Below are 11799 nucleotides of genomic sequence, written 5' to 3'. Positions count from 1 at the left end.
CTCCCCTTAAACAGTGCTATTCTCTTCGTGTAACGTGGTCATGAAAATTTTCATTGAAGTCATGAAAAAGTCTTGGAAAAGTCATGGAATTTTTTCATCCAAATAGAGTATGAACCCTGTCTATTTTACAAGTTAGTTTGCTTTTTTATACAAACTTTGCTCGTTTAGTTTCTGCTGAAAACAAACATCTAATTCTAACATTTTTCTACTGTTAGTATTCAATGCAAAAAAAAAAAAAAATGAATTTCTTCAAGTATCTAGAAAATTCATTGCCAAAATTATTGCCTAGCAGTTATGAATGTTTAATGATTATTGTAAATTATTAAAACTAATTTTATTCTGATGGTTTTATTAGACGGCTCAAGTGGAGGTCTGGAACTAAATGTGGATGCTATTCTTGCATTCAGAGAATCAAAAGAAGGTAAAGATATTTTCCTTTTCCTCTATTTGAATTAAATAACAAATTAGGACTGTTTGAACTTAACTTCATCTGTTATTTTGAGTATTATATACTAGTTATGCAAAAAAATCCATTTGGTTGAGTGGATTAATTTGTTCAATTATTAGTATTGATTGCAGAAAAATAACCAAACAGGAAAGATTTTAAATCTCCTAATTTCAGAAAAAGCCTCAAAACGAAAGCCAGAATTTTTTTCGTTCATATTCGAGAAAAAAATGGCAACATATCTTTTTTCTGTATGATTTTCTTCACGCTACAACTTTTAATAAAAGCATTGTTATGGACGGAAAGTTGAGATGAAGCATTGAATAATAATTTGAATTGAGGAAAGCTTTAGAAAAATAGGGATTTTATGTCGAAATCTAAGTATCAACTAGCTGCCCGGCCCGGCTTTGCACAGGTTTACTCGAAAATGTAAGTTATGTCAAGTGACGTGTGTTCAACAATCAGGCATGAACAAAAAAAAATATTAAAAAAATCGGTAAAATTTTGAGGCGGATTGCGGAAAAATAACCAGAAAGGAAATATTTTAAACTCTCCGATTACAGGAAGAGCCTTAAAACAAAAGCCAAATTTTATTTCTTCATATTCGAGAAAAAAATGGCAACAGATTTTTGTTTTCAATGATTTTCTTCACGCTACAAATTTTAATAAAAGCATTGTTACAGAAAATTGAGTTGAAGCATTGAATAATAATTTGAATGGAGGAAAGCCTTCGAAAATTAGGGATTTGTCGAAAGCCAAGCATCATAATTAATAGTTTTTAATTGATATCTCTGCTAATTATTATCGGATGATTATGTTCAATAGCCAAACATGAAGACGGGAAAATTACGAATCCGTCGATACCTGGATCGATGGTCAGTTCATTGTCATTCGGGAAAAGAAGCTTGGACATACATAGATACGCTCAGTTTTAATTATATAAGATAATTGACATCACTGCTAATTATTATCAGGGGATTATGTTAAATAGCCAAACAGAAAAATGGGAGAATTACGAATCTGTCGATACTTGGGTGCAATGTTCAGTTCACGGGCGTTCGGAAGAAGTAACTCGGACATAGATAGATAGGTATATAAGCTCAGTTATTAATTATGTAAGATACACAACTTAAATAGAAGCATCTAAAAAAAAAAATATTGAGTGCTAAAATTTGCTGAATTAGTTGACGAGTAAAATGTATCTAGTAATTAAACTTCCAACAGCCTAACTAGCTGAAGAATAGGATAGGTAGCAATGGCCATAGAGTACTGAACAAAATTAAATTTTTTTAGCAAATTGAAACTAAATTTCGGATAAAGTATTATGAACTTGTTGTACAATTTGCTTTGTTCATGAATCGTGGTTCTAACTAATGGTCTCTAACTGAGCAAGACGGACTATCTGATCTGTAAATTATCACCATTTATATTTGTGTGAAAACTAAAAGTGAAAGAAAATATAATTCATACAATTGAAAATCACTTGTATGCATATGTTTTGGCTAAATGCTATTAGGTGGTGTTTTCTACTTTATGCCACTTGGCTACAAGTGGCATAAAGTAGAAATCAGTTCTTCCAGTTACCACTGGTATGGCAAAAAAAAAAAAAAAAAAAACTTTGATACATAAACACACATGCCACAAGTATAAATGAATCTTTCTTAGTACAAATGAGGCGCTGAGAAGCAAAGGGATGTGAGTGGACTTTTTAAAGTTTTGAGTAAAATGCGTTTGACGTTCTGGTCCTAGGTAGGCTTTCAATTTTTTTTAATCATGCTGTATAGCAGCACCCACCAAAGCTACTAGTACCATCTCTTGCCCTAAAGTTGAGGAGTGGTTCCCCTGTTATTTGTACTGGTTATCTCCAATATTTTAATTTTGGCACTTTACATCCCTTTGTTTCTCAATGTTTTTGTAAATGGATATGCAAAGTTCATTTGTTATTTCTTCTAGTCATTTTTAATAGCGAGATTTTAAAAGATTGTTAAAAGTACTCCTGTTAAACCACCACTTTCTTACGACATTTCTTTTTTTTTTTTCTGTTTTAATATCTGTTTTGGCAAATTTTATAATCCGAATTTGTGATAAGTGTGTTTTCTTTTGTTATAAATACAGTTTCTGAAGATGATAGCTTTGAAAAATTAGATGTCTCTCCCGAGGATTTTGAGTTTGTTGAACTGGGAAGCCTGAAAACAAGTAATAACCCTCTTTCATTTTTAGTTTACCACAGACTTCACCATTTTCTTCTGCCTAGTCATTTATTTATTTGCATTCTTAAAGGGATTGTATTTTTCTCTTAAAATGGTTCTAGTTATATTTATCATGTTTGATATGTCCATGCAAAAGGATTTGTCCACGGAGCTTAAATTTCACTAGTACATGAGCTAGGATAATAGTTAGGCTCTATGCATGAAAGTTTCTTACCACTACTTCTTGGCGAGTACAACAGTCTAAAGCACCCAATCTTAGTTAAACACTTACTTTAACTTCACCATGATGTGGCGAGAAAGGTGCCAAATATAGACATCCCACTCCCTATTTGACAAATACTTTCTCTTTATGGTACTAGCACTGGTTTTGCCCAGCTGAAATATGTAAATTTCTGGAAATTTTGAGGCAGTAGAGAAACAATCCATATTTCTATTCTTTTTTTTTCCCCCATCTTAAAAATAAAAGTACAGTCAAACCTCCAATAGCGGACACCGTCGGGACCAAAATTTTTGTCCTTTTAACGAGGAGTGTCCGCTATTGGGGAGTCTGAATTTATAATGACTTTTAATTTTGTATTTCAAACCTACACATACATAGTAAAGATAATGAGTCTCATTTTTAAGAGCCCGGGCCTGCCCGAACCCGAAAATTTGTAACCCAACCCGGGTGATATCGTCTCGGACCCAAATCCGAACCCACCCAGAGTCCAAAGGAAACTTTCTTGTATCAAAAACCAAGCCTTCTACAGTCTGACACGATCTCTCTGTTAATGAAAAATGTTATGTCAAATGTTCTTCTTTAACAGAAGTTTCTAAATTTTCTCAAAATACTCCACTTTAAATGCATTACTGTATGACAGATTGCAATAGTTATCGCAAAAAAAAAAAAACACTATAAATAAGTGTTAATTTTTTTTTTTTTTTTTTTGATAAATTTTCACATTGATTGAACTGATTTAAATGTTCCTTTCATTTTCTCACAGTAGGAAAATATTTATTTGCTTTGAATTTGTTTGGAGATTGCTGATTGAATATCTTTGCTTGAGTCTGAGCCCGCTTCGGACTCAGGCTGTCGGATCCGGGCTGAGCCTCTTATCTCTAATACATAGTGTATATATAGTTCTAAATTAAATTAACGAGTAGTGTGAATATAAGTGAACTTACCCAATAAGTAAAAAATCCGATGAATCTTTCGGAAAAATAAAATATGAAGGCATTTGTAAATTGTCTCCTAGCTGAACAAAACCAGTCAAACACTCTGGAATCAATGTCAGCACCTTTTTTGTTTTAGATGGTAGCAAAATGTAGCTACTTTTCACTCAATCTGGCAACACTGCCGATTCCTCATCAGCGTCTAAAGGGAAAGGACACGACGCTGACGCTCCCCTCCCAAAATCTAGAGGGGGAGGGATACTGTTAAGTTGCACAAGAGGTTTTTTTTTATGAATTCCTCTGCCATACAAGCTGATAAAACAAAGTGTTGTGTAAAAGGAGAAAGATTTTTTTTCCTTCTGTTTTTTGCTCAAATTTCGTGCTTGAAATTGAAGCTAAACTTTCATAAGCTTCGACTTAAAAGACTCCTGTTTTCAGAGAAAAGGGGGTGTTAATCCTCTTATTGGTACTGGTTAGTCCCAGAACATCGTAAAGGAGTAGAAAAAATGCTTGCTACAAAAGCAGTGCTGAGCAAAATCTTACCAGACACAGAAAAATAAAACGAAACTCGTCTGATTTACTGTCTGCTAAGGAGAAGTGAAATACATTATATACCTATCTCGAGGGTCTGGGGATTGAGAAACTGTCCGTTAAAAGGGAGTGTCTGCTATCTGGGAGTGTCCGTTAAGGAAGGTTTGACTGTATTCCTTTTTAACACGCTTTTATTAGCTTCACCTGTATGTATGTATGTATGTATGCATGTATGTATCTTGTAACGGAATCTTGCAGCTCAAATTTCGCCCACTTCCTGTGATCGGATTCTTTTGAAATTTGGCACCCGACCTCAGACCCGATGACAATGCAATATTCTATAATCAAATTAATTAATTAACTCTTTTAATTGATAGTTTCCTCCAATTTTAATCAATATTTTGGCATAAATCCAACAATGTGAAAAAGGAAAAAATTTAAAAAATACATTAAAAAATGCTCGCAAAAATTATTTAAAAATATCTACAAAAACCTTTAATTTTTCTGCATCAGACAAAATTTGTTCCAATGTTCCAAGGTAATTAGAATATGAGTTATAATTGGTTTTAACTAATTTCATGACAAAATTTAGTTGAGCCTTCAATTGGCAATTCGTTGCTGATGAGACCATTGTTGAACAAAACTTTTATTCAAATGCATCTCAAATTTTCAAAGTAATATAAATATGATTTCCGCAAACATACATCGATGACTCACAGTAGCTTCCCATCGGAGTGCCCTTGTCTTAACTTTAAGATATTACCTCGCACTCGTTTTATAAATAATTTCGTCGCCTGATAATTCTCCAACATAAGACTAAAAACAGAAAACTAAAATAATAGTTTAAAGAACTAAAAAAACACGCTTTTGTAGCAAAATGAACAAAAAAGTGAAACGAAGTTAGTTTAAAGCAAATTCGCCTCTAAGCTCGAAATTTATATTTGCCTTGAATTTCCCTGTAGGTGCTAATATTAAGTTTTTTTGATCTACTCAAAAAAAAAAAAAGAAAATTGTTCAAATCAAACAATTAAATATGGCAATAAGGTGTCCTCGCCCAGATCTTTCAAACAAAAAAAAATGTTTGAATCGGACTATTTCCTCAAAAGTTATTAGTGGGGGGGGGGGGGGGACAGTCAGACCGACAGACATTTCCCTCCATCTCAGTACTCTACTTTCAAATTTTTCAATATTAATTTAATTGTCTTATTTATTTTTGACTTTTTTTTTTGTTTTTCGCAATATTTTTAAGATGTATTTAGCAGGGTTGGCAAGGTTTTGGACACTACAGTAAAAACCTTGGTTTTTACCGTCCTGTCCAAAACTATATATTTTTAGACAAATTGTATTTTGTGAGAAAACATCAAAAACAGGAAAAAAATTATCAAAGAATGTTGTGTATTGAACATTTATTCAACTTGAACTTTCAACTTATTTACGCAGCTGATTTTAATCTAGTTACATAGAGTTTGAATTCTTGATTATAATTTCAATTTGTATGCATTAGTTTATTATTGTTATTTTTATTATAATAACCTAATTTCCCTATGTTTATGCATGTGTGCAAAGGAAAGCAGGGTTGGCAAGGTTTTCATCATCCTGTTCACAACCCTTGTGTCCAAAAGTGTCCAAATCTATTTTTTGAGAAACTATATTATGAGAAAATACAGTAAAACCTGTAAAGTTGACCACCTATTTAAGTTGACTGCTATTTTCAGGCACAGAATTAGATTGTATCATATAATTCAAACTCTATAAGTTGACCACTAAAATAGTGCACTGCAAGTGGTAAACTTACACAAGTTTCACGGTACTAAAAACAGACTAAAATAAGACAAAATTATTTTTTGACTGTTTAATGTATCTATTCTATGCAAACATTCAAGTATAAATATATATGTAACTTATTTATGCAACTGATTTTAATCTAGTTTGCACAGAAATTAAATTCATTAAAAATTTTAATTTGTATGCAGGTTTTTCTTTTTTTGCCATAAACCAAATTTTTTTAACATTTATGCATGTGTGCAAATCAAAAGAAAGTGTTCAAAATATAGTGCAATAATTGATTTAAATGCAATAAATTACAATTTTTTGTAGTTACAGAATGTATTATATTTAAAATATGAACTAAAAAAGAATAGCAAAAGTTTTATAATTAATATAAATGTTCAGCCATCAATTTCTTGTTCTTTCATCTATGATTTAAAAAGGAATTTTTGTTAAAACATCATGTAAAACCCTTTTTGAAAAAACCATTTAAAACAGTTTCTTTTTGCACCTAAATATTGCACATTTAATAACATTCCTTTGATTTATAAATAGAACTGAAATTAGTTGTTGTGAATTTCCTATCATAACTCTACCAACTATTATAAGGAAGTTTTATGTAATAGTTATTGGCAATGAACATTTGAGAAAAATATTATCAAATACTCATCAAGTAAACCTCAGTAATGTCTATATTTATGCATTACAAATATTGTAGTAAATATGAATTGAATAGATTACACCCCTTGAGCTTTAGCATAGTTTTGGACGGTAAAAACCACCTGTCCTGTCCTAAACCAGTTTTGGACAGTCCAAAACCCAACCCTGGCATTTAGCCTTCTTTCATGCTTTTTTTTTCTTCTTTTTCTGTCTTTTGCTGGGAAAGTAGGCTAATAAAAAGGACATTAGAGTGTTCCACAAAAAATGAAGTCGATTTTTCAAGTCACATACCTTCTTATATTTTAACTTTTATGTCCAAACAATTGTGAAAAAAAGTTTCATATAATTTGAATAATGGAAATCCGTGCTGACTTGCATCTGAAAGTGTAAACCAGCGCTTGTGCCAAATCAAAACAACTGATGTGTGCATCACATGACTTCCTTTTACTCCAATTTAATGTCGTTTCCCTATTACTGGCGATTTTAATGTGATTCAATACTTTACTCTCTAAATATCACCAACAGTGGCCAAATTGAAACAGATTTAAAAAAAAAAAAAATAGAAACCGCCAAATTTGTCGCCAAGTTGGCTACAAAACTTGACGACCAAATGGCGATATATTGCCAAGTGTCCGCCAAATTATAACACCACTTGAGTTACTACACTCTGCTACTACCCTTTTTAAGAAAGCACTCTGCCCCTTTTTTTGGTCTGGGAGAAAACTCTTAAGATATGTTCAGAAATAGTGTGATACCACTCCAAGAATCCTAATATCATGCTCGACTGCTCAAAAAGTCACCTATAGTAGCACGAAAGTTTCTTTTTGTGACGGTTATACAGGATATGAATCTTGTACTGCATTTGGAAAATTGTAGAACAAACTTTTGTCTAATTTTTAGAAAGGAAATCCTGAAAAGTGAAAAATATTTTGATCCTAAAATATTTATAGGTAGAGAAATAGAGCTTTCAACTTTCTGCTGGATAAGTTTATAAAGGTAAATTTCGATAAAATCAGTTATTAAAATGTCTTTTCAAAAGTTAATAAAAATTGGCCCAATTGCACTCTCTCCCCCCCCCCCCCCCCCACACACAACTAAAATTTGACATTTTCTACTTGCAAGTTATAGAAATAGATTGCTGATACGTTAAGGTCCGAAAAGTGAACTGATAAAAATCAAATTAAATAACTTTTTTTCAAGTAAATTTTAAAAAAAATTGGGCCCAGAAGTGCATATTGTTGATAAAATTAGGTATTGTCGCCTTAGAGCAACAGTAAGATATCTAATCTCAGGAATAACAGTAAGACATCCTGCTGTTGCTTTGAGTGACAATACATACATAGTTTAAGTTTGCCATGCCTAACTGCTTTTCCAGGAAGCACACTACCAACATATTATTTTATTAATGTGTGTGTTAGCACACATTACTATGAATATTTATTTTCTTTGGCTGCTTAGATCATTTAATGAACAAAATAACTCATAAATCTTCAACTATGGAAACTTTTTCTAGCCATGCATTGACCTACAAAACATCTTACTGGTGATGTAACCTAATCAGCATAATACTTGTCCTTTAAATGCAACATTTGAATAAACTAAAATTTGTTTTACTTATCTTCTCAAGGAATTCATTGCATACTGCTATTTACATTTTTTTTTTTCTCCAGTGGAATCCAAAAGAATTGTTTTCAAAAAGTCAGATTTTAATGAAGAAGAACAAAGTGAAATGGAAGTAATGAAATTTTTGTATGGAGATCAATCTTCTACGATTAGTGGATTAGAAACTTGCATGAATATAAACTTTAATCACCTTTGTGACCTTTATCAGCCAATATTGTGGCCTGTTTTGCCTGTTCGTTTGTAACTTTGTTGTTGATTTTATGAAATAAATTTTACTTTCTTTATTGTATTCTTTTTCATTAAAAAAAGTAATTGTCTCTAAATTATATGTAATGATTTTAAAAAAAAAGCAAATATTAATAGTTATGTGGGCAGGTAAACAGCAGTATCTGCAGAAATCAATTGTCGAGATATTTAAAGAAATATCTGTTGGATGCAATACTAACAATAGGGAAATTCTGGATTTAGGCTTTATTTCCGCGCCTTTTTTCAGCGGAAATCAAATAAGCAATCTTTTACACTTGATCACAAAAATGCCAAAAGAAACAAGAAGTTCCGTCTAGAACTATACGAGCCTACTTTCCCGTATACCCATAGTACTTTCTAGTACCTGATCAATATTCTCGAAAATAGCTAAAATCGCAAATTGTTTCAAACATATTTTTGCTAATTTCTAGGAATAAAGTATTCTTCACACATCTAAAAAAATTAAAAAAAAAGCAGCACCTTTTAAACAAAGCAGCTAATACACTTTTTTCCCCTTAAAAAAAATTCTTTAACAGCTTTCAAAACGAAAAAATAATAATTAAAATTAAGAAGCTTATTAAAATAAATACATCATATCAAAAAAAAAAAATGTTTCTTTTTCCCCTGTTGCCAAAAACAATTTTTTAAATGAATTAATGCACTTACCAAAATAAATAAAAACAATAAAATGTCAACTTAAAGAAATACTTTTCATTGGCAAAAAAAAAAAAAAAATCGTCTGCACATATCGTTATGTAGAAACATAAAGGACTTCGAGTTTATTCGCCGAAAACTGAATACCTAAATTAAAACTTTAGCGTGAAAATAAAAACAAATCATATCAACAATAATTATTTCACAGTGAAAACCATAGATGCAGAGTCGGAGTCAATCTCATTTTGGGATAAAGGAGTCGGAGACGAATATCCAAGGAGTCAGTCATTTGTCCTCCGTGTATAAATTTTTGCCAAAGCTACGAAGTCGGGGAGTCGGAGTCAGATTAATTGTCGGCCACAGGAGTCGGAGTCAGGTGCCTCTACATTCTCAGAGTCGGAGTCTGGAGTTTGGCGTCAATAGCTATTTCCAACAAAATTTGTTTGAAATAAATCTGCCTTCAAGTACGGAATTTACATTGACTTTCGTTTTCCCCGTAGGCGCTAATGTTAAGTTTTTTTGAACTGTTCAAAATTGAACAAAAATAGTTCAAATCAAAAAGTCAAACATGGGAATGAGGTGTCCTCGCCAAGATCTTTCGGACAAAAAAAAGTTTGTTCGAATCGGACTATTCATTCAAAAGTTATTAGGAGGGGACAGACAGACATTTTTCCCCATCTCAATACCCTACTTTCCAATTTTTATTTTTTCGATATTTATTTAATTATATTTATTTTTGATTTTTTGTTTTTCGTGACATTTTTAAGATGCATTAAGCCTTCTTTCATAATTTTTCTTTTTTTTTCTGACTTTTACTGGGAAAGTAGGCTAAAAAGGAAAAATGTGCAGTTACTGCCTTATATCTGCCCATGGCAGAAGAGGTTGTAGCTGTTGTAAGCATACAAAGCAAGGAATTTTTTATTCAAGTGACAAATGACAAAACATCTATTATAAATGTACATACTGAAGAGGTTTTCTTTAAAATATGATGCTTGTGCTGCATTTTTTAATTGTATTCATATGTGCCCCAAGCCTATTCACAAACCTGACGATATTTTTTTTTAATACAGTCGACGCTCGATATAACGACCTCCGTCCCAGAGAAAAAGGTCTTTATAACGAGTGGTCGTTATAAGAGGTATAAATTTAAAAAATGTACACTGTCATCATGCATGCCCAAGTAAATGCCCAAATGTTTTTTATCATAGGAATTTTTAGAAAAGTAGTGTGCAAAATATTACGACAGAATATTAAACAAGTTTTAAAGTAGAAAATATAGGGAGGAAAATGTTACACACTTTCAGATCTGCTATTACTACTACTACCACAACAATTTCTGAAGATAAAACCAGAAACAGAGGTCTGCCTTTTTAGCAGATGTGATTTTTGCAAAACATTATTTTCTGTTTCAGATATAGGTGATAAATTGTGTTTCTCTTGCTTTCCAAAGAAACATTTAAAAGCCCCTCGAGAACCCCAAATCTTTAAAAATACTAGATTCAAACACCAAACTACCAATACATCTGTCAACTCCCTTTTCTTAGGAATCTGGAATTTTCTCGATTTTTCCTCCCATTATTTTTTCTGTGCTAGCTGTGGTGAATGGTAATCTCCCCCCCCCCCACCCCTCTTAAAGTTGGATTTGACATTGAAAACTTCAGGCAGATGTCTGTAAACAATAATCAATGTCATTTTAAGCTACAAATTTGTTTTATTGGAAAGAACACAAGAAATAGCGTCCGCTGATTCGGTCGCTGTATTGGATTAGACGATACAGAACGGTCGTTATAACGAAAGCAAATTAACATAGAGTTTATAGAGACAAAGTTGGGACTTCTACCCTGGTCGTTATAATGGGACGGTCTTTATAATGTGTGGTCATTATAATGAGCGTCGACTGTACCATAAAGTAAAGAAATAATTTTTTTAAAAATTCCATTGCACAAAGAAAAGACTATTTAATCATGGAGACATTTTTGCGCTGAGAAATGAATGCAGTGAAGCACCGTTTATACGTTTTTGAAGGGACTGTATGAAAAAAGCGTACAAACGAAAAAACGTATGATAGGTATAGGTTAATGCGTATTAGACTTTGCAGGGACAAATTTTAAAAACCTATAATTGATAAAAACGTATAAAAGAGAAACATATAAATGGTGCTTCACTGTATTTTTTGCAAAATAAAGGAATTAAAAAAAAAGTTATGTACTTTTTTTCAACTTTGTTTTTAATATTTTTATTTCCAGAAAATTTTCAAACTTTGGTTCATATAATATTTACACATCTAAAAGTAAGGATTTTGAGTAAAACTTCTTTGTTTACATTTTCTTTATAAAGTGCTATTAATATTATTGAATACTGCAGTGAGAAAGTTTTAAATTATCAAGAAATAAATTCCTTTTGTGAAATGGATTTTGTTGATCATTTTGCAACATCATTGTTTTAACTCTAGCTTATGGAGAGCTATAATAGCTTATAATTGTTTTAATTTTAATGTTTGCATATATTTTC

The 11799-nt window shown here is 31.8% G+C and overlaps 1 protein-coding gene and 1 long non-coding RNA gene across 2 annotated transcripts in view; one reads left to right on the top strand and one right to left on the bottom strand.

Moving 5' to 3' along the window:
- Window positions 1-361: 361 nt before the first annotated feature.
- LOC129226917 (uncharacterized) lies at window positions 362-8672 on the top strand. The gene is made up of 3 exons (XR_008580814.1): window positions 362-421; window positions 2561-2641; window positions 8436-8672. It is a non-coding gene; the product is annotated as an uncharacterized LOC129226917 (long non-coding RNA).
- A 2881-nt stretch (window positions 8673-11553) lies between these two features.
- The window catches only part of LOC129220119 (dnaJ homolog subfamily C member 17-like), a 16703-nt gene continuing 16457 nt past the window's right edge, over window positions 11554-11799 (bottom strand). The window contains exon 8 of the mRNA XM_054854465.1: window positions 11554-11646. Coding sequence (XP_054710440.1) covers window positions 11554-11646 — 93 coding nt within the window. The remainder of the gene's footprint in view (window positions 11647-11799) is intronic.

The sequence above is a fragment of the Uloborus diversus genome, chromosome 1 (assembly GCF_026930045.1).
Source record: "Uloborus diversus isolate 005 chromosome 1, Udiv.v.3.1, whole genome shotgun sequence".
NCBI classification, from domain to species: Eukaryota; Metazoa; Arthropoda; class Arachnida; order Araneae; family Uloboridae; genus Uloborus; species Uloborus diversus.
Note: the sequence above shows the minus strand (reverse complement) of the source record. Positions and strands in the feature narration are given on the sequence as shown.